Raw genomic sequence first — 25,432 nt, forward strand, 5'->3', positions numbered from 1 at the left:
GTCAAGTTAAAGCGGCGGATATATAACCAATGTTATACTGGGATATGAATCGGTGATTGCTATTATCGACTTCCTTCTAAGTCATACTTTGGGATACCCGATCAGGGACCTGGACTATGGCAAGAGGCTTTCTCGAAATTAGGTTTTGCTTCACAATCATGTATTAGGTCCGGCGGAATGCAGAACCACTGCTCCGTACTCCAGTCTAGGGACTCAAAGACAATACAGGATATCTAAGGGATATCTAGGAATAGCATCTATTTGGGTGAAACCATCATATTGTCTTTTTCTGATATTTACGCAAGCCCTTCGTAGGTTAATGCGATCGGAGTTTTTTACTCCTCCGTATCCTTGTTGATTCCATAAGGTCATGAAACTCAACCCACTCATGGTACCCTCAATACTACCCTACACGGGATGATGAATCCAACCCGCGAATGCTGTACAGAATCCCCACCACGAAAAAGAAACAAAATATAAAGAAAATAAAACTCTTTCTACAAGCTCCGAAAAGCACCGAAAAGCACGAAGGGCCACAATGTGCTTGACCAAAAACTACCGAGTGGAGAAGTGAGGGTCAAGATGCTCGTATTTCGAAACAAGGAGACTTGCGCTGGAGCTCTCTCTTCTTTCTCGTCGGATGGAGAAGCACTGGCAGGACTTTCCTTATCTTGCAAACCTTATTTAGCCGCGCGGCGATTCTTTGATCCATGTTCCGTGTAGCTAATGGAGAAGGTATACTGTGTTTCTGAATTTTGATATCAAGATCTCGGGCTTTCCGATAGGTAAGCCTTGGTTCAAGTTTTCCCATCACCATTTTTGAGGCGATAGACTAGAATATCCTTACCAGATCAAGAAGGTTCCTAGGCGACAGGTCGTGAAGAAAGAGAAAAAAAAAAGAAGCGAGATAGAAGGTTCCTTCTACCATAGATCAAATAAGAAAAGGTTTGATCTGCGGATACGTACCTGCAGAACCGTGAGCGTAGAGTAAGTTTGCCGGACATAACACTATGACCAGCTACCTCAAAAGTAACTTTTCTAGCTTTCTCTGCCTATTCGCTTAAAGTACTGCCGAACCTTGAAACCTCTTAAAGTTCACATGAAGTCAAATAGACTCCGACCCGATGATTGAAGTGGGCCGGCATCCACGATCCACTGAACATAAAACCACGGTACATTCTCGCACCAATAGTCGTAGCAATGTCTGTTTCAGGAAGTCCGTCGCCTATTTGAAGCTTCTTGCTGTCTGTGCTCGGCACCAGATGGAGAGGGCTGATGAGCCCTAATCACGGCGTTTGTTTTCCCAACAGAATCATCAGCCCCTTCCTCTGGATAAGAATGTACTAAGGACAGTTAGTTGTATGTTGGCTTTGTTCTCCCAACGCGAATTAGATAAGTAGGCGTAGATGATTGTCCTTTTGGCTCAAAACCGGAGGTGCGCATTGGGTATTACGTAGGTTAAAATATGTGGATATCTATTGAGCATGAAGAGCATATAACATCTCTAGAATATTCCACTTCCAATTCGACATCTCCATTGTTTATCGCTCTCTCTTCTTCAGCCTTCCAGTACAGCAGCTGCAGTTGCTTTCTCGGTTGTAATCATCAACATATATAAGTAGAAATATCTCGCCTGAGCTTTATTGTATCCGATACTGGAAGATTTCCATCTGTAGTCTTGCACGCTATCTTTCTGCAGGCATATATCTCAATGTCCCTAGTGGGAGTTGAGCACACGATCTAACTATGACTTCGGAGTTTGGGCATTGTCCAAATGGACTGTCCCGGTATCTCAGGGAGATGGACTATATTTGGTTAACTTGGTGAGTTTATCCAATAGTGTAGAAAAGCACGAATGAAATAATAAGCTCAACGAAAAGAAATGCAATGGATGAGGTTCGATTGAGAGAATAATTTCTGTCACGTGTCTGTACCACGTGATCTTACAGGCTGTCTCACCGCTAACACCTCCGCCTGCCTCAATAGTCAGTATCCGGCAGAACTTTACGGTACGGCCAAAGGCCGATAATGGCTGGACAAATCGACAACTCGTGTCTGTACTCCGTAGGCGGAGGTGAGCTAGGTTATGAGATATGAGATACTATGTGCAGCTATTTGAGTAGAACATAGTTTAATTGCGCTTATCTATGATTATAGCAACGTTCTTTCGGTTTTAAAGGTGCTGGTTAGAGCAGATTAGTATGATTCAATATGGAATCATCATGGTCGAACAAATATATATATATATAGTTTACTCCGCAGTACGGTGCACAAAAACTAGTAGTACACTCAAGCCTGAGTAGACTTGCGCCCGAGGAGTTTAATATTTAAATTGTGCATAGCACCACCATTTCTGTTACCAGAACCAAGCAAAACTATTCCATGACGAGTGTTTAATAGTGTATTGTGCAGGTAACCAAGTTATGGCCCTGCGTATATCAAAGTAGACGCTTGTACGGAGGATCTGAGGCAGAACACAGGTGAGGCTGTTCCCGTGACTGCGGAACGGAAGAGCCGGAAGGATGAGTCAGCGCCTGAGTCAGCAACGCGGAGAGTGCGGGGATTGTTGTGATTGATGCCTTGGCCAGGCTCTGCCTATCGGTCAGTGACTCGAAGCATTACGTAGAGGAAATGAATCGATTGGAGTGCAGATGGAATGAATTCGTGTAGTAATATCGAGCAATGTTGAGAAAGGCAGAAACCTCAGACCATTGGTGGTACAGAAGGGGAATCTATGAAACCGGAGGCCGGTGACCGACGGGAGGGAGGTTCCTGCCTCAGGTGTTCACCGGGCGGTTCCTCATTTTGCCTGCCGTCCACGTCACGGTCTGACTGATCTTTTAACTAATCCGCCGTCTTTCTCTCCCTCGCTCATTTTTCTCTTAGTCAACGTCCCCAGTTCACGCTTCCCCCTGCTTACGAGATCATCCTCATCAGTCAGCAAAAATACACCTAGGTTCCTACCAAAACTAAAACGATTTTGACAGCGGCTGAATCATCATCGCCTTGGCTAACCCCGATAGCTAAACTAAACTATTGTACTGCTGCTGCTTACCTCATCGCGCGTCGCTCCATTCCAATTCCTCTACAAACCTCCTCGCTGGTCCACTGTGAAAGACCGTGGATTCAGTTCGAACTATCTGAACCTCTCTTTGGTTGAGCTTGAGTGGACGTGCGTGTTTGCGGTCTCTCTCGGCGCGTCTTCGTGTTGGAACCTCCATACTCTCTCCATGCAGCCTACATTAGCTCCAGCGCCGCATCCAAGCATGCAAACATCTGCTCAGGTAAGCAGCCCACCGTTTGTCATCAGATCGCCTGTACCCCATTGCCCACCATTCGCATCCAAGAGATGTACTGGGACTTGAGCTATGTCTCACGGTGTCTCTCGGCGCTGGTTTCACTCGCGTTTGATCGGGCGAGCTGGCCCAGTGTCATCCTACTTGTTGACACGAGAAGCTCCTCCGCGGTCGCGTTCCCTCAAGTGTCATATAGTTGATGAAATCATCGCATAGACTAATTGCATCTCTAGGACCATGCGGACCAGGGTAAGTGTCACATTGTATTGCTTGTCAAGAGACCCCCGAAAACAACAAGAAGCCAAATGAAAGACGAAGATCGCGTGTTGTGAAGCGGCCTTGATCAGGGATCTTTACCCATGGATCTGCTACTCTTCCCTAGTACGTGCGCGGAAATGCTGACGCGCGTTGGTTCCTGAATTTAGTGCTCCATGACCAGCTCCTAGCGGCCCATCAACACCTATCGCATCCGCAGCAACCGCGTCCGCAGCCCTCTACCGGGCAGCCACCGCACATGCAGCCCAATACGACAAGCCCTCGTGACCAGAACAACATTGATCCCGCAATATCAGGTGCTGCGATGCTCAGTGGCCCGCCGCAAACGCCCCCGCAGCCGGAGCCTACGGGCCAAGAGAGCCCGAAGACGTACGGCAAGCGACCGTTGTCGACCTCCAAGCGCGCTGCGCAGAACCGCGCCGCACAGGTACGTTGGGAATCTTTCATGCGCTGGGGACCTTGCTGACTGGGGAATAGCGAGCATTTCGTCAACGGAAAGAAAGTTACATTCGCAAATTGGAGGAGCAGGTGAAGGAGTTTGACACCATGTCGGAGGCTTTCAAGGCTCTGCAGGCGGAGAACTATCAGTTGCGCGAGTATATCATCAATCTCCAGTCACGACTTCTGGAATCCCAAGGCGAGGTGCCTGAGCTCCCAGGAAACATCGACCTGAGTCAGCCACGAACCGACCTGAATCTACCGCAACCCGGTGCCGGGTCTGCGACGACGTCTTCATCAGCGCCCGCGCCGCCCTCGGCAGCTCAACAACCGCAGCCACCTCAAGGTGCTGCGTCCAACGACGACATGAACTCTCTGAACCGGATAGCCGTGGCCGGCTTGGGGATGCGCAAGCATCCCAATGAAGAGGCCAACTACCTTGGCAATAACTTCGCGGGTCGTCGGACACGCCCCGACGAGACTCAAGCTGACCCGGAAGCGACAAAGACGGAGCCATCCACACATGGGCTTCCCATGGTCTCATGATCGCATTCAGCTGTTGTCCTTTTTTCCAAGCTCCTGACCCTTGTGCTACCTTCGGATACCGGTGTTTATCGCTTTTGATACTGATTGTTTTTGTCATGTGCTGTTTTCTTTGTACTATCCCGTTTTTATGGTTGGGTGTATGGCGTGATGCTGCTACGTTTTCTTTATCTAATGGCTTTGGAAGGGATGGTGTTCTGTTGTGCCTGGATCTCCAACGCCAGTGCGAAGGGCAGAAGACCACCGTCTAATACTTTTGACCGTGGATTGACTCGATAAATACATTGACCAGCTAGACTGCAAAGTCCTCCCTTTGGTTCCTTTTTTCAATAGTTACTGTTCAACACATCTATCATATGCGTATATGTACTACTCCTCAATCGTACACGAACATGTCCATTTGAGCAAAGGAAAGAAAAAAGAAACCCGAACAAGACGTATCCAAATACCCAGTGAAAATAAGGATATCCAAATCCGACCAAACATAAGGTACCAGATGCAATCTATAAGCTTCAACTAGTTCCTCTAAATCGTGAGCATAATCAACGAAAATAAACCAAACCCCGGAAATAGATAAATAAAAACAAGAAAAAGAGAAACAAAAAGACCCAAACCAGAACCCCTGTCAACATAGTACCTACGTACTAAGTCGCGGCCATGAGCCATGCGATAAGATAGACAGAACAGAATGGACCGAAACCGTTCATTGTTCATTGGATTTACCCCACATACACGCCACCACCCACAGCCTTACCTGGACTCCCAACACTAGTAGTCCCACTTTCCGGTTGTTTACTTTCTCCTCTTTTTCTGTGCTTAACATACCCTGGTGTTATTTGCACTCTCGTTCATAGCTGTTCTTTTTTTCTAGTTTTATTTAGAGTTGTGGGTGTCTTTTTGGGTATGTGTTTGTTCGTGTGTTGAGGTTAGATGCATCTGTGTTTTCGCGGAGTGAGATCTTGGTGTGCTGTTCAACTCTACACTTCTGACTTGCTCTACACGGTTGATACACTACTCTACACTATATTACGCTACAGTATACTACGATACACTCGCCCGGGACCTATGGATCAGCTTAATGGGTCAAATGGCGCTGGACTGCTGTATAAACCCCGGCAGTATCAGTATGAGATGTTTGAGGCTAGTTTGAAAGAGAATATCATTGTTGCTGTATGCTCTTCGACTTTTCTTACTCTCTGGGGTTTCTCTGTGGGGAATATGTTGCTGATGAGGTTTCACAGATGGATACCGGGACGGGGAAGACTCAGATGTATGTGAGGTCTATCTTTTGATCCTTTTTCTTTTTGGTTGACGGGGGTGGTGGGTTGGGCTTGTTTTTTTGGGTAGGTTTGATTGAAGGGTTTTAGTGCGCTCTTACGGATTGCTCATCAGTTGGAGGGCGGTGGATCACGGAAGGTGAGTTTCATTGTTCTTTTGATTCAGATGATATTGGCTGATTTCTCTTTCTCTCTTTTTGTTGTGTGTGCAGTTGACTTGGTTCCTGACTCCGACTGTGGCCTTGTGTTTTCAGCAGTATGAGGTGATCCGCAGTCATCTCCCCGCTGTGAGAGCCTGTACGATCACCGGGCTGGATAAAGTGGAGCGCTGGAAGAGCCAGTATGTCTGGGATGAGCTCTTGAAAGACAAACAGGTGGTGGTGTCGACTCATGCGGTTTTGTTCGACGCCTTAACTCATGGGTTTGTCCGGATATCCCAGCTGGGTCTGCTGATATTTGACGAAGGTTGGTAGTCGGGTGGTTCTTGAGAGTTTGACGCAGGAGTTGAGATTGCTGATGGTGTAGCTCATCATTGCATGCGGCGGCATCCCGCGAACATGATTATGCTTGATTTCTATCACCCCGCCTTGCGGAAACACGGCAGAGACAGCGTCCCGTGCATTTTGGGTCTAACGGCTAGTCCAGTGGTCAGGTCAAAGAGCCAGGAGATGAAGTAAGGGAAAAGCACAGCCCCATCATTCTCTTTGCCTGGCCAGAGAACTAACGCCAAGAACCCTTGCCCAGAACTTTAGAGTCGAATCTCGACTCCATCTGCAAAACTCCGCAAGTCCACAAAGAAGAACTCACCACGTATTCCCATAGACCCGAGTTACTGCCCATCATCTTCAAAGCCACAGATGCAGGGCCTGGCGGCAGGGCTCTGCAAGCCTTGGAGCACGCGTGGGATGCGGCGGACAGTGACGAGGATCCAGACGCTATACTACAGAACGACAGCTTATCGAACGGGAACGGGGAGTACAAAGCGTTGATGATACGAAAAACCCTCTGCAATGAGCAAATCAAACGCTTTGTAGACCGCAGCCGTCACATCTTTGCAGAACTGGGAGAGTGGGCAGCAGACTACTACATCTGCACGTCCGTAGAGCAGCTGCGCACTACAATTCGTGATCAGTCTTTGACCCTGGACTGGGAAGACGAGGAGAGAGCCTACCTTTCAAACTTCTTGTCCAAACTACCAATCGCGGAGGTCCAGGCCAAACTTGCAGATCTGAACTACTTCCCGATGTCACCAAAACTCGCAGCGTTGATAAACTTCCTTGAAAAATTCGATGACCCCGAGTTCTCCGGCTTGATCTTTGCACAGCAAAGAGTAACTGTGAGCGTCCTCGCCCGCTTACTTTCCCTCCACCCCAAAACCAGGGACCGATTCCGATGCGCAGCTTATGTTGGCATGTCAAGTAGCAATTGTCGCCAGGACATGGTGGGCGACTGGCATAACGCAAAGAAGCAGCGAGGGACCATGGACGACTTCCGAAGCGGGCGCAAAAATCTGATTGTCACGACAAGTGTCTTAGAAGAAGGTATCGACGTCACAGCCTGTCGTGTCGTCGTATGCTTTGACAAGCCCGCTAATTTGAAATCCTTCATCCAACGGCGCGGTCGAGCACGACAGAAAAAGTCAACGTACGCTATCATGTTTTCCACAGTGGATGAGTACGGCGATTTGCGCAAGTGGCAAATTCTGGAGCAGGCTATGGTCGAGGCTTATCAAGACGAAGAGAGACTGCTCCGTGAGGCAGAAGCGCAAGAGGCAGTCGATGAAAATGTGCCAGAGATGATCACCGTCGAAGCTACTGGGTATAGCCTCATCTGAAACTAATGATTCTTTGCCTTTCTAACATCATCACAGCGCCGTAATCACACCAGATTCAGTCGTCACACATCTTTACCACTTCTGCGCCGTGCTTCCCGAGGAACGGTATGTTGACAACAGGCCGGAGTTCTCGTTCGAGAAGGATAGACTTGGCATGGTGAAAGGCACTGTGATCCTGCCTAGCTGCGTGCACCCCAAAGTCCGTCGCATCCAGGGAAAGCTTTGGTGGAAGACTGAGCGTGCAGCGGTTAAAGAAACAGCTTTCCAGGCATACCGGGCCCTTTATGAATTTGGCCTTCTGAACGACCATCTTCTCCCATTAACGAAAAACCCGGAGATGAGGCCGAACGACCAGATCACTTTGCCCGCGCTATTAGACGTATCTGAACAGCATGATCCTTGGACAGAGTGGGCAAGCTCGTGGTCATGTCCGGATATACATCAGATGCGTATAAGCTTGGAAAGCAAAGGACACCCAACAGATGGGCTAATTATGAAGCTGATCGGACCGACAAACTTGCCCCCACTGGCTCCATTGACTCTTTTCTGGGACCGCGATACCATTCTCACATTGTCATTCGATGCCCCGGAGCGTATTTCGACAGTGACCACCAACTGCATCGCGAACTTAAGGACAGCCACTGCGCTTTACCTTCAAGCGCCCCGCAGCCGACAGTTGTTGAACAATGATGACTTTGTGACCCTATTTGGGCCTGACATACCAAGTACTGAGTTGACCGACTGGCTTATTCAAAACGCAGGGCATGAAACTGCTCGTGAGGCGTACTCACGGGGCGCTATGCCCGGTGCAGTGGGAATAATCCGGGACCTTTCGCGCTACGACGAGCCGTTCTTCTGCCATAGGTGGGTCGAGTCCGAAGCTGACTTGATTGAGATAGAATGCAGACCTATCCCGCGTCGGCGGAACTTCTTGCATCCGCCAAGTGTAGATAACGGCCAAGCCGACGCCATCGTTGGGTCGGAACCTGGTTCTGCTAGGGTGCACATGGTGGCTGCCAAAAGTTGTACTATCGGCAAGTTACCGGTGTCCACAGCCATATTTGGCTTATTTATCCCGCACATTGTTGACAGACTTGAGAGTACCTTGATCGCAAACAGGCTGTGCGCAACCATTCTGTGTGATGTCGGGTTCGCGGACATTCAACATGTTATCACGGCCATCACGGCACCCTCGGCGCAAGGAGTGACGAACTATCAGCGATATGAATTCCTCGGAGACTCAATCCTGAAGTACCTTGTTTCGTGCCAGCTTTTCTTTCAGAACCCCAACTGGCCGGAAGGTTTTCTCACCGAGGGTCGCACCGCTATTGTCCAAAACCCCCGGCTCACCAGGGCTGCTCTTGACGCTGGATTGGATGCTTTCATTATGACAAAGTCGCTCACTCCTCGCCGGTGGATTGCACCGCTGATATCCACAAGTCTAGGGGCTACTCCTGTCAAGCGACAGATGTCAGCCAAGGTATTGGCGGACGTTGTCGAGGCACTGATCGGAGCCGCTTACCTAGACGGTGGCCATGCCAAAGCTCAGATATGCACGCACTGTTTTCTTCCAGAGGTCAATAGACAGCTCCTGGACATCCCGTCTATCTCCTCACAAACAGAGCCTGGACGAACTGCGCGCCACATCATAGACAGTGACTTGCAAACACACCTTGGTTACACCTTTACGAACGAGGATCTCCTGATCGAGGCTCTCACCCACCCTTCCTGCCAGCACGACCAATCCACCCAGTCCTATCAACGATTAGAGTTCCTCGGCGATGCCATTCTCGACATGGTCATTGTTCCAGTCATCTTCCAATACTCCAACAAAATCTCACCAGGAGACATGACACTCATCAAACATGCAGTAGTGAATGCGAACCTGCTCGGTTTCTTCTGCATGGAGTTCTCCATTGAACAAGATAAGACTAAAGTCGAACAGACTCCTGATGGCCGATTCGCCGTTAAGTCCGAGACACAGCAAGTCGAGCTGTGGCGCTTCATGAGATTCAACAGTCTCGATCTGCAAACCTCCCGCGATGCAGCTCTAAACCGTCACCGCAGACTCCGAAACACAATCCTCGCCGCCCTCTACCACGGCCCCAATTATCCCTGGGAACCTCTCTCCCAACTCTACGCAGACAAGTTCTTCTCCGACATCGTGGAGAGCGTCCTTGGAGCCATTTTTGTTGACTCCGGCGGGGACCTCTCTGCATGCGAACGCTTCCTCGAGCGGATTGGCCTGCTGTCTTATGTCCGACGCATTCTGTCAGCTGGAATCAATGTGACACACCCTCGAAGCATCGCACAGCGGCTGTCGAAGGGAGACGCGCTGTTCAATTTGAGGCGTGTCCTGGATGAGAAGGGCCGCGCCACGTACCGGTGTACAGTTACTATGGACGATGCCCAGATTGTTCTCGTGGAGGGCTGTCTGTGTGGCGAAGAGGCCGAGGTGAGGGCTGCTAATGAAACGATTGAGTTCTTGCAGTGTCGTCAGGAAGTTATTTGATCAGTCAACCAGCCAGTCCGGCCCGCTTGAGCAACTGACTGGTTGACTGACTGAATGGCTGATGGTCGCTCTAGGGGACGATGGCTTGTGTTGATGGGGAACTGGGAAAGCAGGGAATGTGCTGTAGATGTGGTGACACAAAGGATGGTGAATGATTAAACGATGCGATAGTTATATGACGAGGTAATCGTTATGCACCAAGATGTGATACTTATGCGACAGCAATGTGCGGCAATGGCACAGTGATGTGAAATGCTGCCATGCAATGTGACAATGATCACGATGTCATGAGATTAAGTATGAAAAATGTATTTGTTTGCAAGGGTCATGTGTTTAGCAAGTCCCAAGTCGAACCTCAACAGGACAGATAAAAATGAAGATGAATTTCCCATAACAAAGCAACAAATTCCGTCGCAAGATAAATCGGACACAGTAAAAATATGCACTACAAAGAATAGAAAAACCCACCCGAAAGTTGGAAAACTATGTATACAGAACGCCAATATTTATGCTTTCTTCCTGTTACTCCTCCGAACTGGCCTTGTCTTCGATTCGGGCTCTGGCTGCTCTTCCTCGACCTCCTCTGGTTCCTTCTCTGCTGTGTCGGCATCGGACTCGTGCGACTCAACCTGATCATCTTCACTGGTAGCTACCATGACACCTTCATCGGTCACATCGCCAACCGATGAGTGGTTCTCCACATCTGTCTGCGAAACGGGTTCCCAGGCTCCATCTGCCGGTTGTGATTCGTTCCGGATGTCATCAAGGACCTTCTTCGCCTCGCTTTCGACTCCATTCCATGAGCCACAGCTTCCACACCGCCAGCGACCGAGCTCTTCCAATGATTTAATACCCGGAGGCGCCTGGCCGTTAACAAGCCGACAGGAGTTGCAGATCAAGACGATCCGGTTCTTCGGTTGAGTCTCATCCTCCCCCAGGAGGACATCCATGAGACGATCATACCAGTGTGACTGCTCGATATATTGTGGCGCACTCGGAAATGCGTTGGGTGCAAAGCCCGGCTCATCAAATGCAGCGCCGGGAGGAGCGACCGGTTGTTGTTGCATCTGGGGCTGAGGGGGATACGGAGAAGGCGGCGCATGGAAATCGGGGGAGGGAGCACCAGGAGACTGGACGGGAGTCGGACGGCGAATATTTGCGGTCGGGGGAGGGGGAAGGCCGGTCCGTTGCACGGGCGGTTGTTGTTGCTGGGGGTTTGAAGATTTGCGCTTCGATTCCGACTTGCGCTTGTCGTCGCCGCTTTTCGACTTCGTCCGCTTGGGGGCAGCTCCGTACTTCTCTAGGAGTTGTTGGGTGGAGTTATACTTTGTTGCGACCTTGAGCTTCTCAATAGTTTCGTCGCGTTGCTTTTGGAGATCATCGAGGTATCGTTGGTTGCTGTTGATGCGGTATTCGAAGTACTTGCTGCCTGCGGCGCGAACGGCGTAGATCCTGCTCCTGGATTAGATTGCTGAAAAGGGGGGTTTGAGGATTATTCAGTAGTTTGGCGTACACGACAGGGCCTCCTGCAATGGCGGCATATTCGATTACGCCAAAATTTTGCCATCCTAGCACTAGGGCGAGTATGATGGAGTAGAGTAGGTAGGCAAATGTGGTGTATAACGTCCACAGAGCCTTGAAGCGGCGGGCATTTTGGCGGTGAGTGTCGAGACGAGTGTTCGCGCGGGTGATTTTACCAGAGAGGGTTTCGAGCGCCCTTTCAAAGGATGCAGGGGAGTTATCTTCTCCCTAAATGAAGAGATGATTTCTTTGGTTAGTGGTTATTCGCGAACTGGAGGAACAGGCAGCCACATGGCGGACATACTTTGAAAGGCCACAGGGATACCATTGCGACTGGAAGGTATTGGTTTCAGGGGACGTTTGAGGTGGACAGTATTAGTGTAAAGACATTGTCGACGATATTTTCAAATCGAGTCTATCTGTCTCTAGGGAAGGTATAGTGGGTGTGAAGAGGGGAAGTGGAATGCAAGCGATGAAGTAAGGGTAAAGGAAAGAGAATCTTTGCTTGAATTGAAGCTCCCCCAAAAACGTCACGTCAGCTGCCGCGCACTGACCACGTGCTCCGTCGATCATCCATCTTTATTTAGCACACAACTTTTATACCAAATATCATCTACACATGCCAGCTGGCTGCGCTTTCGACGTTTAAAACTTAGAGGTAAGTAGCCTGATATTGGCTGATACGATAACGTTATCTATATCACCCCGATTTACATCCGGCTCTGTGCGTACTAGCTATGGGTTCTATTGATACCAAATATTTGGGAACTCCAACGGCCTTTGTATGAGAGTAGTGGTAACTTGCGAAGTAATTTCGGACGTGCAACTTATCTATTTTTCTTGATCACCAGAACTGTAGGTGTCCAACAAGGCCTATAGTCATTCAACCCCCCGAGACTCTAGAGATATTATAATCCTTAATATTGCATTGGCCAGGTTGTTTCCTCAATCGGTGGTTGACTTTTCTACCGAGCATATGATATCAAGTATAAGCCCTTAGATATGATTTTACATAAGAACGAGGCTGTGAATTCCTGAGAGGACTGTGCAGATCATTGTGGTCAAAGTATTATCGAATTTCCCCGTCAGGTAAATCACGTTGGTTCATTGTTTGAAGTGATGGACTTTACCTTTGTTCCAATCACAGCCAAACTAGGCAAAGTATTGATGTATTCAGTGATAATTGGACACAATTTGACCTATTGAGGCTAGATGTAAAAGACTATGAAACAGAGAAAGAGAGAAGTAGAGAAGTAGAAAGCACTCTGCCAGATTATGATTGTCGAACATTTCTGCTGCTGTAGGTTTGGTACCAAGGATCAACAGCGAGAAACTGCGTGGAATAGATAATAAGCATACAATATACCTCAAGGTCTAAAAGAGCAATGATGTCAGAGAAATACTAGTTTCCCCAGGTTGGTTTAAGTGTATAGATCCTAGTGTCCAGTCATTAATGGGTGTCTAACCATCTGCAGTGTCCGTCCATGGTCCAGACCCAGTTATCATGTGAATAGACCGCCGACTCGCCGTTTATTCCGTCCCTCATCTGAGGTCTTAAGAAGTTTACATGCTTTATAAATTAGAACTTAACCAATGTTCGGTATGATGACAGGGCAAAGCTGATCACATGATTGACTGGTGGTTGATACCGACTTCCCACTTTCAAGTAATTAGAAGCCTCTCTGACGATTTTTGGCTTCCATTCCTTCTCTTCTCTTCTCTTCGGTTAGACTATGGACCCCCATCAGAATCTCAGCCAGCCTTTACAGCACCACCAACGCCAACAGCAGTTACATGGCCGACGCACGTCCACTGCCCTCCGTCCAGGGTCAAAGCGGGGCAGGCTGCAGTAGTTTTTTTTGGCCTATTTTTCCGGACGCACGGAGGCTATATTATTGGCTGATAGCTTGTCATTAGCAGGATAGCATAATGGATCATAGCGGCAGGTGAGATCAGAATTGATAATGGCAATCGGAACGGGCCGTCATTCGTGTACAACTCATCATGCATAAAGACGGAAGACAGCTGAGCTTAGTGTAAATAGCCATGCGGAGAGGACTATCGGATCACCAGACTTCCAATTCTCGTATAATTTCTTGACAGCTGAGACAGTGGCTGTCTATAGCATAGTGTGCCTGTAAAATCCAAGTAGACGATGGTTGCCGGTTGGAAAAGAAGGAGTTCAGTTGCTGTACGTGATGGTCTTAGCGTCTTGGAGACGAGAATCCTAGTGTGGAGTTGTACACTTACTAAAGTCGATTAGACCACTGTGGAGCTTTCCTGCAGCTGGTGCATGCGAGCGGGATCGAATCGGAGAAAGGTGAAGTAAGAGTATACATGTGTCTAGGTCTTGGATTAAGTTCATCTAGCCTATGACAACCATGGGGTTGTCGACACTTTACTCTACGCTGGCTTGGTACCTCGCTCCCTAAGACCAATCTAGACTCCTTGAACCTTGAATGTTCGATGAATGAGATAAGTTCTAAGTTACATTAGATTGTTTAACAGGTTATTGAGTAATGGCATGAGAAATCGCCAAGAGGCCCGTGGGTTCTATTGACGATCCTGCAGCACCTAGCTTAGCTTGGTCAATGCATTCTGCAATAATTGTCCCTAGATAAATTTAATTCATTTGCCGTCGGGGAACCTCATCCGTACTGGGGATTATCTGAATTCCGGAGTATATGACACATATAGCGTTGCTGCCAGCGGAGAATGTTCGCAACTAACTCTGCATGTGTAAGCCACGCCACGTAAGTGAGCTATATTCTTCGATCGTGGGTCGATAATAAGGCTAGAGTAGATCAGCTGCACTACGTGGCATGATAGCAGGTAAAATGTACGAAAGTTGAATAGAACTTTCAGCCAGGTTTCGACGACGAGACGAGAGACAACAGCGTACGTCGAACGGCTGAAGTGAGTATACACTAGGTATGGCTACGGGCGATCGGTTGTAACAGTAGTTGGATGAGTACGGTCACCAAGGATGGGGCACGCAAATGAGAATGGTATTTGATTTACTTTGAAGTAAATTATTAGAGCATGATATGCTATAGCAGTTGGTCTCTGCGCCTGATCATAACGATGAGAATACTAATCCTTCGACAAGAGGTTGCCATGTCAGCCAGCCACTCGCATAGCGTTGCAGAGACTTATCCAATTGAGTATTTGACGCATGCAACTAAGAGCTAGCTGCGGGGTTGAGGAAACACAACAGCACGAGTATGGGCTAACTACTTGTGATGGAAGGCCAATACACTAGGGAACAGAACCAGACTGAAAGTAATAGGACTCGGGAATATGCTCTAGTTGCTGTAATCCACCGGCTCCGTTGAACATAAAAAGCCCCGGTTATCCGCCTTGAAGAGAGTAAATCTAACCACCGACACTCAGACTTCAGAGAAAGATAGTTCTAAGTATCAAGGAGATTTCCATTAGCGGCAATGTCTACTCCTGGTGCCCAAGAAGTTCTTTTCCGTAAGTAAGGACAAGAGATACTGTATCCTTGATGTTAACAGAGAGACAGGTACTGGAATCGCTGCGGTTAACTCTACTAACCATCTCCGTGTCTACTTTCAGGACTCTCACGGTAGTATTCGCGAGAGCCTCTATGAGAGTGGATGGGCCAATGGTACAGCAAAGAATGTAATCGCTAAGGCAAAGCTTGGTACCCCACTGGCTGCGACATCCAAGGAGCTGAACCACGTAGGTCAAGAGTTATATTTAGGATACTCTGCTAGCTAACGACCTCCGAGATTCGTGTTTACAGTCTTACCGAAGAAAATATCCTCCAGGAAGCTGCCTATGATAGCGGCAGCGGATGGTACAATGGTGGGCTGGCTGGTGCCAAGTTCACGGTTGCCGCTTACTCTCGAATCGGAGCCATCTTTCTGGCAGGAACGGATGCTCTGCAGTTGCGGGTCTATGCCCAGAAGATTGATAATACGATCCAAGAGTATATGTGGAATGGTAACAAAACTCCAGACTACTCAATATCGGTGATGATTTCTTAACATCTGCTGTAGGGGACGGCTGGAAGGAAGGCACCAACCTTGGAGTTGCGCTTCCTGGCACTGGTATCGGAGTTACTTGTTGGCGCTACACAGATCACGATGGTCCAAGCATTAGGTACAGCCACCCAATACCTCTACGCTAAGTGACAGATTCACTAATCATTCCCCTGCCATAGAATCTGGTTCCAAACCGACGATTTGAAGCTTATCCAGCGCGCATATGACCCTCATACCGGATGGTACAAGGAACTGACCACCATCTTTGACAAGGCACCTCCTCGCTGTGCAATCGCGGCCACGAACTTTAACCCCGGCAAAAGTAGTATCCATATGCGGATCTATTTTGTCAACTTTGACAACACCATCTGGCAAGTGTGTTGGGATCACGGCAAAGGGTATCACAACAAGGGAACCATTACACCAGTCATTCAAGGCTCGGAAGTCGCGATCATCAGCTGGGAAGGGCCAGAGCTGCGTTTGTACTTTCAAAATGGCACCTATGTCAGTGCTATTAGCGAGTGGACATGGGGCACAGCACACGGATCACAGCTGGGCCGCCGGGCTCTCCCTCCGGCTGAGTAGAGTTTCGTTACGCGCGTTGGCCATATACAGCTCTGCCTACAGCAGACCAAGTGCTCGGTTCAAGAATACAAATGGCCAACGAACCTGCGTGTACATACCAGCCACTCCGTAACTACAACGAAACACTGTTATTCTAACAGTCTATGCTGTTGCTGGATCTGACGGGCGGCGTGATATATCGTCATTAAAGAAATGTTAGTAGTCAAATTGTACCCGTCTGACGTCATCTATGTTTCCACGAAATATACCTCGAATTAGCCTAGTCTCGAGACGTCTTCAGTAGCGGTTAGGTGGAGAGACATGTAGCAAGAAGCCTTACTCCAATAATTGCAGGATCCACCTCTTTGCAAGTTCTATAGAAAGGCCAGACACAGAGAGTGCGTCATGAGAAGTAGGATTTCTTGTCGGCTAATGGGCCCAGAACCTCAACACCCACGTTCCATGAGAAGACCACGTACGCGTTCCGGATGGGGATGAAAAGTCTTCACCGTCCCATATAGTGCGACGCTGGATTGTAGAGGATAAATAGCCAATGTCAGTGGCCGCTGCGGACAGAGTATTGCGGGCCAACCAAAAGTTTTCCTCTTTGCCACACAGATCATCTCAGGGGTAGCTGAGCCATTCTGCTGGGATTGCACCATTCCTCGCACAGTGCAATCTTAACGAGAAATGGCCAAGATACGGAGTATCAAATATGGAACTCGCTACGGAGTAGACAATGAGGTAGTGGATACAGAAGAAGCGGATCTCGCCGGGCAGCCAACTGATGAGCACGAGCAAGACCAGCTCCACAGCGGGTTCTGACCTCGGGAGAGTCTCCTACTTATCTTGGTATGGCCCATGGGGTGTAATACAGCTAAGGACTGAAAGGGGCATAGAAGGAAAGGGATCAGCAGGCAGCATCTCCGCGCTGTCCGTCATAGAACCACAATCAGCTCACCTGCATATGTCTTGTTTTTGAGCTTGGAAGATCCTCGGTGACCAAATCGACCCTATCTCGAGTCCGAAGGAACCCGATAGTCAAGCTGTCAAACTCAAGTTCCACTTGTCTTTGTTCGATCAGCGATGAGGATCAATGGCGGATGCTGCTTCCGTCACACCGTCGGGGACTACGAAACGCCACCGAGCCAACGGCTAAAAGCCAAAATCTGACCTATCTGACCTTCTCGAACCTACACTAGCTCCATTTTCTTTATTGTCGATGTTGCTCGCCCAGGCTTATTGGCGGCCCAGACCCAGTGGGGATTCTATCGAGAGAGGAGGAAGGGGTGAACCCTGCATAATCTATCTGTGAGCTTGTTCCAGCCAGGATGACCATCTGAGGAACCTCCAATCAACCCAACACATGTGTGCAGGATTCGTTTGGGGTAATAAAAGCTGTTGGATTAGTCCTGACTCCTGCGTGCATTGGCGCTACATTCTCATCCCTTTAAGCATTTGTCATCTACCTGTAAGCTATTTGGAATATGATGCATATCAACTAGAGTTGTGTAATGTAGTACATAAACGGCTGACTCTCCGACTTAGCGTCTGAAGGCGTTCGGGGACTGTACTTTTGCCTCTGCACCGATTTTTTAATAGATTAGGCCGCCTGGCTTGAGTTCAGAGCTGCTCGCAGAATAGTACTAATTTACTGGCGCTTCGCTCGGGATACCTTTTTCGGTGAGAGAACGGGGCACGGAATGTCCTGAGAGGTACAGGCCACAGGGCACCATGGTAAATAGACTCAGACCGCGTTGCCATATGGAGTCAAACAATTGCAATGGTCTCCGATCGTCATGCAGCTGAGGCCTGAAGGTCCGCGGGGTCTGGCCCTAAATTGGCTCAGTACCACTTTGACTTTGACGATCAGAGCCTCTTTGCCATGCCCTTTATTGTGGGCGTATCTATCATTCTTATACCTACATTCCTGCACTCTATTTTGATCTGATTACTGCCTCACTGCCTCACTGCTTCCGTGCTGCGTTAATGAGACCTGAGATAGCTCACTGATCCCAATGCCTGACGCGCCGAGTTAGAATGTCTGTGGTGACAGAGCCTCCGGTCCTTGACCGCGAAACCACTCTGGCTGCCATTCCCCTCCTGGCTGTCGCCGCCTACAATTCCGTGGAGCTGTTCTACTGGATCTTCAGCTTTTTCAGACACTACCGCGGCCTTTACTTCTGGAGCCTCTTAGTGACCGCATGGGGCACCATCGTATTCGCCACAGCTTTGATCCTTTCGTTAGCGAACATGGGGCCTCCAGCCTTGGTACTTATCGCCTACAGTTTAGGGTTCCTCACCATGGTCACTGGCAGCGTTATGGTTCTCTACGCCCGTCTTCACCTTGTTACCATGGACAGGACTCCACAATATGTCCTGCTCCTCATCATCTTCACAACCTGTACCCTACATCTTCCTCTCTGTATTATGAACCTCGTCAATGGGTTTACGGGAGTTTCGACAAAACCCGCGTTTGAATCCTTCACCCGCAATTACGAACACTTGGTTATACTCTGCTCGTGCGCACGCGAACTGTTCATATCAGGCGTTTATCTCTGGGCTGCCTTCCGAAACCTCAAACCTATTCTGGACGCCAAAGGCCAGGAGGGCCGCCGAGTGGTACGCGAATTGATCGTCGTCAACATTTTTGTGCTGGCCTCGGCTGCCGCCCTTATGATATTGGATCATACAGATCATGATGCAGTTAAACAGGGCTATGGGTCTATGGCAGCAAGTATCAAGCTGAAAATGGAATTCGCCGTTCTGAACAAATTAGTAAATTTGGTTCAGAGCCCGCTGCATCTCAACCAGGTCTCGTCTTTGCGCCTCCCCCATGAGGATTATTCCTTTCACACCAGTGACCCAGACCACCCTTTCGCTACCGATCAGTCTACCAACGACAAATCTTCCGGTGACTTTATCACTGTTGCCGGGCCGATCCCGACTCCGCCGCGCACACTCTCTAGTGACCGTCTTCTGTACAGCAGCCCAGAGCGTCCTGATGCTGAAGCGAGTTCCAGCCGCGGCAGAAGGCGATCCCCGTGGAGACGACGTCGGTAATCTGCCCTGTGCCCTCACTGGTCTCTATCAGCGAGCTCACGGACAATCCTGAGAGTCATACATTATCTACACTGAACTGAAGTACCCTTTCGGGCTGTGCCCAGTACATACTTACGCTCTACGCCATGTCATGATATAGCGCCAACTGTCTCTACATTTGTATCGGGTCGCGCCTCCAAAATTGCACCTTGCATTGAATTGTCCATGATACCCTCCGGCTCCTTGTTTTGTATAATTACTGTAGTAGCCTTGGGTGGTTTGTTATATTATCTTTTCTAATCGAATAATTGCGTCAACACACTAACCAGATAAACTTACGTCGAACTGTCACTTTTTATCTTCTCATAATACCCGAAGCCGTCATTGGCTAGTGACTTGGAACGAGGAAGCCAAGCCGTCGTGTCCTTAGCACCGTAGTCTAGACCACGAGACACGAGAATACGTCCATCTCCCCAATGGCATCGAATGGCACTGTGGACCGGTGTTTTAGTGCTGACGCCTATCCACATCCCCACAACCAATGGAGAGGCGTCAAGTACCACTTAACACTGACCTTATTAGTAGCTAAATTGTTGCAGAAAACCCCTCAGTGCCAGAGGATGTCTTTGGTTCTCGTCCTTGAGTGAGAGTAATATAGCCATGTCTTCGATAGCCGCGCCCTCGATATCCTCGAGATCTTTCGTGCTATCAGTATCTGAAGATGATAGACTGAGCACGAGCTCTGATATACATAGTAAGCGACCCTTTCCTGGCTTGATTGTGTGCACGACAGCCCTCTTATCCAAGTCAATAAGTAGGTCACAGTTCGCCCACCAATGACTTGTGCTTTATATGTCGTCACATCGATTTCGAATACGTTGGCTTCCACGATTCTGCTGAATATGCGAGTAACAATTACTTCTTCCAAAGGGAGTTTCCTACTCTGTTGAGTAGCTCAAAGAACTGTGCTTTCTGCAGGAGGCTCGTCGGTATCATCACGGATTGGTTTGCAGCGAATCCAGGGGATCGGACAAATGACCTTGACATCTCCAGGACCCACGTAGTGGTGTCTCTGGAAACGGATTGGCATGCTGTGAGTCCAGCGGAAGACGGCCTTGTCGATAAGAAGGCACATTCAGATCGGATCAGAGTCAGCTGCTCTATTCCACGGCTTGGTACTGACAATGAGCCCGCGCAATCGCAACACTTGACCTTCTTTCTGCAGAGATATGAAGGATCAGCGGGTGATACAAGTCAGCATTTCCATCTGGAGGGTGCTATCTCTCCCAAGATACAACCATACTCCGGACGCCAAAGGCCTATCGTAGCGGATATGGCGCTCTTCAAGCGATGGAAAGAGATGTGTCAGGAGATACACGGGGCCAAGTGTTCTCAAATCTTCAAAGGGACCCCGAATATCCGACCGCGGGTCATCGACGTTGAGCGCAGGTGCTTGACCTTCGCCGAGGAAAATGACCAGTGGGTCTGTCTAAGCTATGTCTGGGGAAAGGCGAAGACGCTGCGTCTCCTGAAGGAGAATATCCAGACTTTCTCACAGCCAGGCGCTCTTTCACCAGACATTCTTCCTAATATTACCGAGGATGCTTTGCAGGTTACCAAGGGACTCGGGGAGCGGTATCTCTGGGTCGACAGTCTTTGCATAGTACAGGACGACGACCAAGACAAGGCCAAATTCATCTCACGAATGGATTCAATCTACACGTTAGCGACAGTCGTTATCATCTCCTCGACCTGCACTGATGCCAACACGCCTCTCCCCGGAGTCAAACCTGGCTCACGACGTCAGGAGCCAGAGCCCTTTAAAATTCGGGACGTTACCTTGGTGCAATCTCTCGACCCCTCGCTCGGCGTCAAGGTCGATCTTCGCACAAGCCGTGCCGCGGGATATCTAGGGGAAACTGTCTGGGACACGCGAGCCTGGACTTTACAAGAGAGGTTCCTGGCTTCGCGGTCCCTTGTTTTCACAGCCGAGCAAGTCTTCTGGGAATGTGAAGAGGCCTTCTGGTGCGAGGACAGCTTTCGGGAAATCCCAAACATCTCTCCAGACCCGCACCGCACAAGCCTCTGTGCAGGCGAGCTGAACCTCTCGTGGAACTCTGACATTGTTACCTTTGACCATTTCTACCGGGTCCTCCTGGAAGATTACTCCGGTCGGGCATTATCATTCGACAGCGATGGATTGAACGCGTTCCTTGGCATCATCGGTGCTTTGGAACGGTCCATCGGCGAGACGTTCTTCTGGGGTATGCCGACCGCGTTTCTCGAATCGGCCCTTGCATGGGGCCATCGGAGCCATGCATTAAGAAGGAGACGAGGCGTCCAGACTCTGTCCCAGCACGAGAGCCAGTTTCCCAGCTGGTCGTGGGTTGGTTGGACCAGCGATGGCCAGACTAAGCTGGCCAATCAAAACCTGACCATGGAGGCTCTGGGACTGCGGTTCTATCGTGTCTCCAATGATGGAAAAGCAACGATGGAAATGAGGCAGAATGCAAAGTTCAACAGCGAGGTTGATCTTCTCGTTGAAGGCTCCACGCTTCCAGATCGCTCGTCTAGACCCCACGATGTCTCGATGAAAGACCTCCCTGCCGATCTATCGGTAAGCCTCTCATCACTTCTTTGCTTCTGGACCGCATCTGCTCGTCTCACCGTGGCAAGCCGCCATTCACCCGATGAGGCAATGTCCGCAGACCCCGATTCCTCGACCTGGGAAGTCACCCTGTCTCAAGGGTCCGACAGCCTCATCCAGGTATCCTGGTCCCACGTCGCACCATCGCTAAAGCCAGGCGATACTGTCGAGCTTGTTGCCGTCGCCCAGAACAGGGGCAGCTGGGATGCTGGCCACATTGACAACGGAGCTATCGGCGTCATGCTCATCTCTTGGGATTCAAAGGGTGTCATAGCCACCCGGGAGGGGTTTGCATGGATTGCAATTCGGGACTGGACTTCTTTAAGGGACCGGGAGTGGAGGCTGATTGTGTTAGCGTAGAATGGTTTTCTGGATTAAGTCTGAGGATATGGCGACTGAAGATGCGGTCGGAAGTAGAGTCAAAGGTTGTTATATTTGGTTAGCGATCCTTCAGCTCGAACGGAATAACAGAGAGGATAGATGCATGCGATGTCCAATGTACTACGGACAAAAACTTGTCATATGCTGAGTAGACAGCCTTGTGTGAAAGAACTTGATATGGATGCAGTACGAGGGGGGTATACATCAAGGCCTTTCAAGGATACTATTAGAACTAACTGAAAACAGCCTAAAGATCAGTCCTAAGCAAAGGCACAGTTAACAAGCAATCGTATGCGCTCGGTGGTCATAGCAGGGCTGGTGTATAAACAGGGTGTGGACTCGCAGACGACAACCAACCCCCCTTCTCGTTACAGCGCATTCCCATGTTCAATGATGATCATGATCAACAGCCTCGATGTTGTTTCCAGCAGGATCAAGCACAAAAGCGGCGTAGTACTTGGGATGGTAGAATGTTCGCAAGCCGGGACGGCCATTGTCCTTGCCACCAGCATTCACTGCGGCGGCATGGAAAGCGTCAACGGTAGCATAACCTGGCCAGGGATTGTAAGTCCAAATTCTCTATATAGCCAACCGTTTCAAGAAAATAGAGTATGCATACTGTGGCAAGTGAATGCGATATGAATAGGACGCTCAGGGACAGTCTTTGTTCCAAAGATCCAGAAGTCGGCACGTTTGTAATCCTCCAAATCTTCATCTACCGATCCCAGCCCAACGACGAACTCGCCGTATTGCTGCCGAATTTCATAGCCAAGTGGCTTGAGAGCTTCGAGGTAGAATTTGAGACATTCTTGGAATTTGTCTTCGGGTACACAAAGACTAGTGTGATCGATCGCCATTGTGATATGTCAATAGTGCAGAGCGTGCGGAGGACGATGTTGCGGGAAACGAAGCTCGCGGGGCAACGCGTTATTTCGATGGGAATGAGATTTAAATGTAAGCAACTAAACTGTACTGGGTAACTCTAAGCGGTCCCTGGTCGAGTGTGAGCTGTCTTTGCGTGACGTCAGCCTGGCTCTGGTTTCCCTGGCCTAGATCCTATAATACCCTCCATATACCTCCCAGGGTTTATTCGTTGTTCCGCAGTAGCCAGCATACTAATAGTAAAGACTGTTATATATGTTGAGAATTCTCATACACTCCCTAAGAACACCACTATTAGACCCGATACTTAATCGAGAAGGCGCTGCATGAGTGTCATGATGGCGCTATATTAGGTGTCAAGCCCGTCCTTTTTCCAGATAATCTTGAATTATTAAGTAGCTAAAGAAACCTCATCTCTCTTAGGTCTAATTGAATAACATACTGATCTAGGACAGGGTCTATAAGGCATATCGGAAAGACAGATCGGTCTTATCCGTCACATCGGCTGCTTGTAGCCCATTCTCCAGCCTATCTCCTCCGCTCGGGTCAATGTCGGTACACGCATTTGCCTCTCGTTTCTTGTTATCCTGCATACACAGCAAGCGGTAGATAATCACCGCGACGAACAGCAGACACCACGTAACGATAGATGTGATGACACCCTCGGTATAGCGAGGTCGATTGGTCCACAACTGCGGAGATCCAATGCATCCCGCGCAATAGCCAATGAAGAACATGGTATTGACGATGGCACGTTTTGTGTTGCCCTTCACATTGGAAGCAGAAAGGGAGAGAAGAATAGACATGGAAGCCGTTATACAAGAGGACTGTCGAGGGTAGGGTTAGCATGAAACCATATTCCCGGCTCACAAGGTCAAGGAATCAACTCACCAACCAAGACATGGCGATCATGCCCCATTCCGCACTCAAGTCGAGCTTCAGCAGAAAGACCGTGCCGACAAGGGGTGGGATGATGAGCATCAGCGCAACGAGTGTCCGCTGGCGAGGGAGGATAGAGGCCAGCGCGACGCCGATCCATAATAAGGCCATTTGGACGGCACCCGAGGGCGCTGTGTACAGCATTGTGTCCAACTTGCTGTAGCCAAGCGATTCGATGACAAGGGACGCAAAGGTCAATACGGGAGACTGCATCGTTACCAGCACTCCGAACCAGAAGACCAACCACGCTTTCGGGTCTATGAGTGTCTCTTTGAGTTGTAGGATGGAAAACGACGTTTTATCGCCACCTTCATGGTCATGCGCCATGCGTTGCCGAAGAACTTCTTTTTCACGGGCGTTGAGAAACCACGCGTCGTTGGGTCCGCTCGGCATGAGCAGTAAAAAGCAGACTCCTGCAGCCATGGTCATGGCTCCGCATATCAAGAACAGAACGCGCCAGGGTGCAATGGCTAGGGCTGCGTTTTTGCCGATGCCGTACATTAACAGGCAGCCGATAACCTGGGCCATGCCATTCATGGAGATCCAGAGAGCAGTGCGGGTCGTATGCTCCTTTTGACGGTACCAGATCGATGTAATGGTGACAAAGGCTGGCGAGACTGCGCCTTCACTGAAGCCGAGAAGAAATCTAACGGCGGCAAATCCGCTGTAGGTCTTCGGTGCGGCAAGACACATACACATCCCACCCCAAACAATCCTACCATTCAGCGACAGGTCAGCGGCTGGGAGAAGATCAGAGGAAGCAAAACTAGTGGAGCACAACATACACCGTGACTCCAACAAATTTTGTCAGAGGTAGTCGGCTCATAAGGTAAATGAAGGGATATTCGGAAACCAGCTGTCCCACATAGAAGATCGAACTGCACCAGGAATATTGCGCGTTCGTCAGGTTCAGGTCCTCCATGAGGCCGAATACCCCGGCATAGCTGAGACTCTGCTTGTCCAGGTACTGTAGGAAAAAAACGAAGCAGAGCTTAAAACTCAGGACTGTTAGTTATTGAACACCAGACCAAGTGGACGGGGATGGGTTACTTACAAAAGGTAAAATGACCATGTCAATTTTCCGCAGCACTGCTTTCTCCTCCTCAGGACTGCAGGTTGCAGTTATATTAACTACCTCACCGACTCGTCGTTCCTCATCTTTAATGTCCGCACAAGGGGCCTTCGGAATGTCCATGGGTAGATAAATGAGCACCGTGTCGAGCGGTTAATATTGTTGCTGGTGCTGTCGTAGGGTGGAGAGGGATTGACT

General features: G+C 49.3%; 7 protein-coding genes across 7 annotated transcripts; 4 read left to right on the forward strand and 3 right to left on the reverse strand.

Moving 5' to 3' along the window:
• The first annotated feature begins 2,764 nt into the window (after positions 1-2,764).
• Positions 2,765-5,201, forward strand: BDV37DRAFT_238661 (putative transcription factor kapC). Its single transcript, XM_032080870.1, has 4 exons — positions 2,765-3,284; positions 3,530-3,545; positions 3,722-3,999; positions 4,050-5,201. Exons 1-4 carry the CDS (start codon positions 3,231-3,233, stop codon positions 4,554-4,556), a joined length of 855 nt encoding a protein of 284 aa, XP_031945769.1. The 5' UTR covers positions 2,765-3,230; the 3' UTR covers positions 4,557-5,201.
• Positions 5,202-5,618: 417 nt separating this feature from the next.
• Positions 5,619-10,176, forward strand: BDV37DRAFT_268466 (putative RNA helicase/RNAse III; the record flags this gene model as incomplete). The annotated part of the gene is made up of 7 exons (XM_032084190.1): positions 5,619-5,723; positions 5,795-5,823; positions 5,921-5,969; positions 6,043-6,295; positions 6,356-6,503; positions 6,575-7,648; positions 7,701-10,176. 7 exons carry the CDS (start codon positions 5,619-5,621, stop codon positions 10,174-10,176), a joined length of 4,134 nt encoding a protein of 1,377 aa, XP_031945770.1.
• A 506-nt stretch (positions 10,177-10,682) lies between these two features.
• On the reverse strand, positions 10,683-12,025 carry BDV37DRAFT_268467 (uncharacterized protein; the record flags this gene model as incomplete). Its single annotated transcript, XM_032084191.1, has 3 exons — positions 10,683-11,628; positions 11,690-11,925; positions 12,002-12,025. The coding sequence occupies 3 exons, from the start codon at positions 12,023-12,025 to the stop codon at positions 10,683-10,685; spliced, it is 1,206 nt and encodes a 401-aa protein (XP_031945771.1).
• Positions 12,026-15,010: 2,985 nt separating this feature from the next.
• fleA (fucose-specific lectin FleA) lies at positions 15,011-16,458 on the forward strand. Its single transcript, XM_032089998.1, has 5 exons — positions 15,011-15,174; positions 15,224-15,402; positions 15,453-15,666; positions 15,723-15,825; positions 15,887-16,458. Exons 1-5 carry the CDS (start codon positions 15,141-15,143, stop codon positions 16,290-16,292), a joined length of 936 nt encoding a protein of 311 aa, XP_031945772.1. The 5' UTR covers positions 15,011-15,140; the 3' UTR covers positions 16,293-16,458.
• Positions 16,459-18,311: 1,853 nt separating this feature from the next.
• Positions 18,312-22,320, forward strand: BDV37DRAFT_268469 (HET domain-containing protein; the record flags this gene model as incomplete). The annotated part of the gene is made up of 4 exons (XM_032084192.1): positions 18,312-18,558; positions 18,730-19,049; positions 19,744-19,747; positions 20,129-22,320. 4 exons carry the CDS (start codon positions 18,312-18,314, stop codon positions 22,318-22,320), a joined length of 2,763 nt encoding a protein of 920 aa, XP_031945773.1.
• A 408-nt stretch (positions 22,321-22,728) lies between these two features.
• On the reverse strand, positions 22,729-23,198 carry BDV37DRAFT_278939 (VOC family protein; the record flags this gene model as incomplete). The annotated part of the gene is made up of 2 exons (XM_032086200.1): positions 22,729-22,892; positions 22,961-23,198. The coding sequence occupies 2 exons, from the start codon at positions 23,196-23,198 to the stop codon at positions 22,729-22,731; spliced, it is 402 nt and encodes a 133-aa protein (XP_031945774.1).
• Positions 23,199-23,681: 483 nt separating this feature from the next.
• Positions 23,682-25,357, reverse strand: BDV37DRAFT_268470 (major facilitator superfamily domain-containing protein; the record flags this gene model as incomplete). The annotated part of the gene is made up of 4 exons (XM_032084193.1): positions 23,682-24,050; positions 24,115-24,877; positions 24,948-25,153; positions 25,217-25,357. The coding sequence occupies 4 exons, from the start codon at positions 25,355-25,357 to the stop codon at positions 23,682-23,684; spliced, it is 1,479 nt and encodes a 492-aa protein (XP_031945775.1).
• Between the last annotated feature and the right edge of the window lie 75 nt (positions 25,358-25,432).

This window comes from Aspergillus pseudonomiae (genome assembly GCF_009193645.1).
Source record: "Aspergillus pseudonomiae strain CBS 119388 unplaced genomic scaffold BDV37scaffold_6, whole genome shotgun sequence".
NCBI lineage: Eukaryota > Fungi > Ascomycota > Eurotiomycetes > Eurotiales > Aspergillaceae > Aspergillus > Aspergillus pseudonomiae.

Coding starts and splice junctions, on each gene's coding strand:
- BDV37DRAFT_238661 (XM_032080870.1), top strand. CDS start 3,231: ATGCAGCCTACATTAGCTCCAGCGCCGCATCCAAGCATGCAAACATCT. Junction 4,000..4,049: donor CGCAGAACCGCGCCGCACAG/GTACGTTGGGAA, acceptor ACTGGGGAATAG/CGAGCATTTCGTCAACGGAA.
- fleA (XM_032089998.1), top strand. CDS start 15,141: ATGTCTACTCCTGGTGCCCAAGAAGTTCTTTTCC. Junction 15,667..15,722: donor CCAAGAGTATATGTGGAATG/GTAACAAAACTC, acceptor CATCTGCTGTAG/GGGACGGCTGGAAGGAAGGC. Junction 15,826..15,886: donor CACGATGGTCCAAGCATTAG/GTACAGCCACCC, acceptor CCCCTGCCATAG/AATCTGGTTCCAAACCGACG.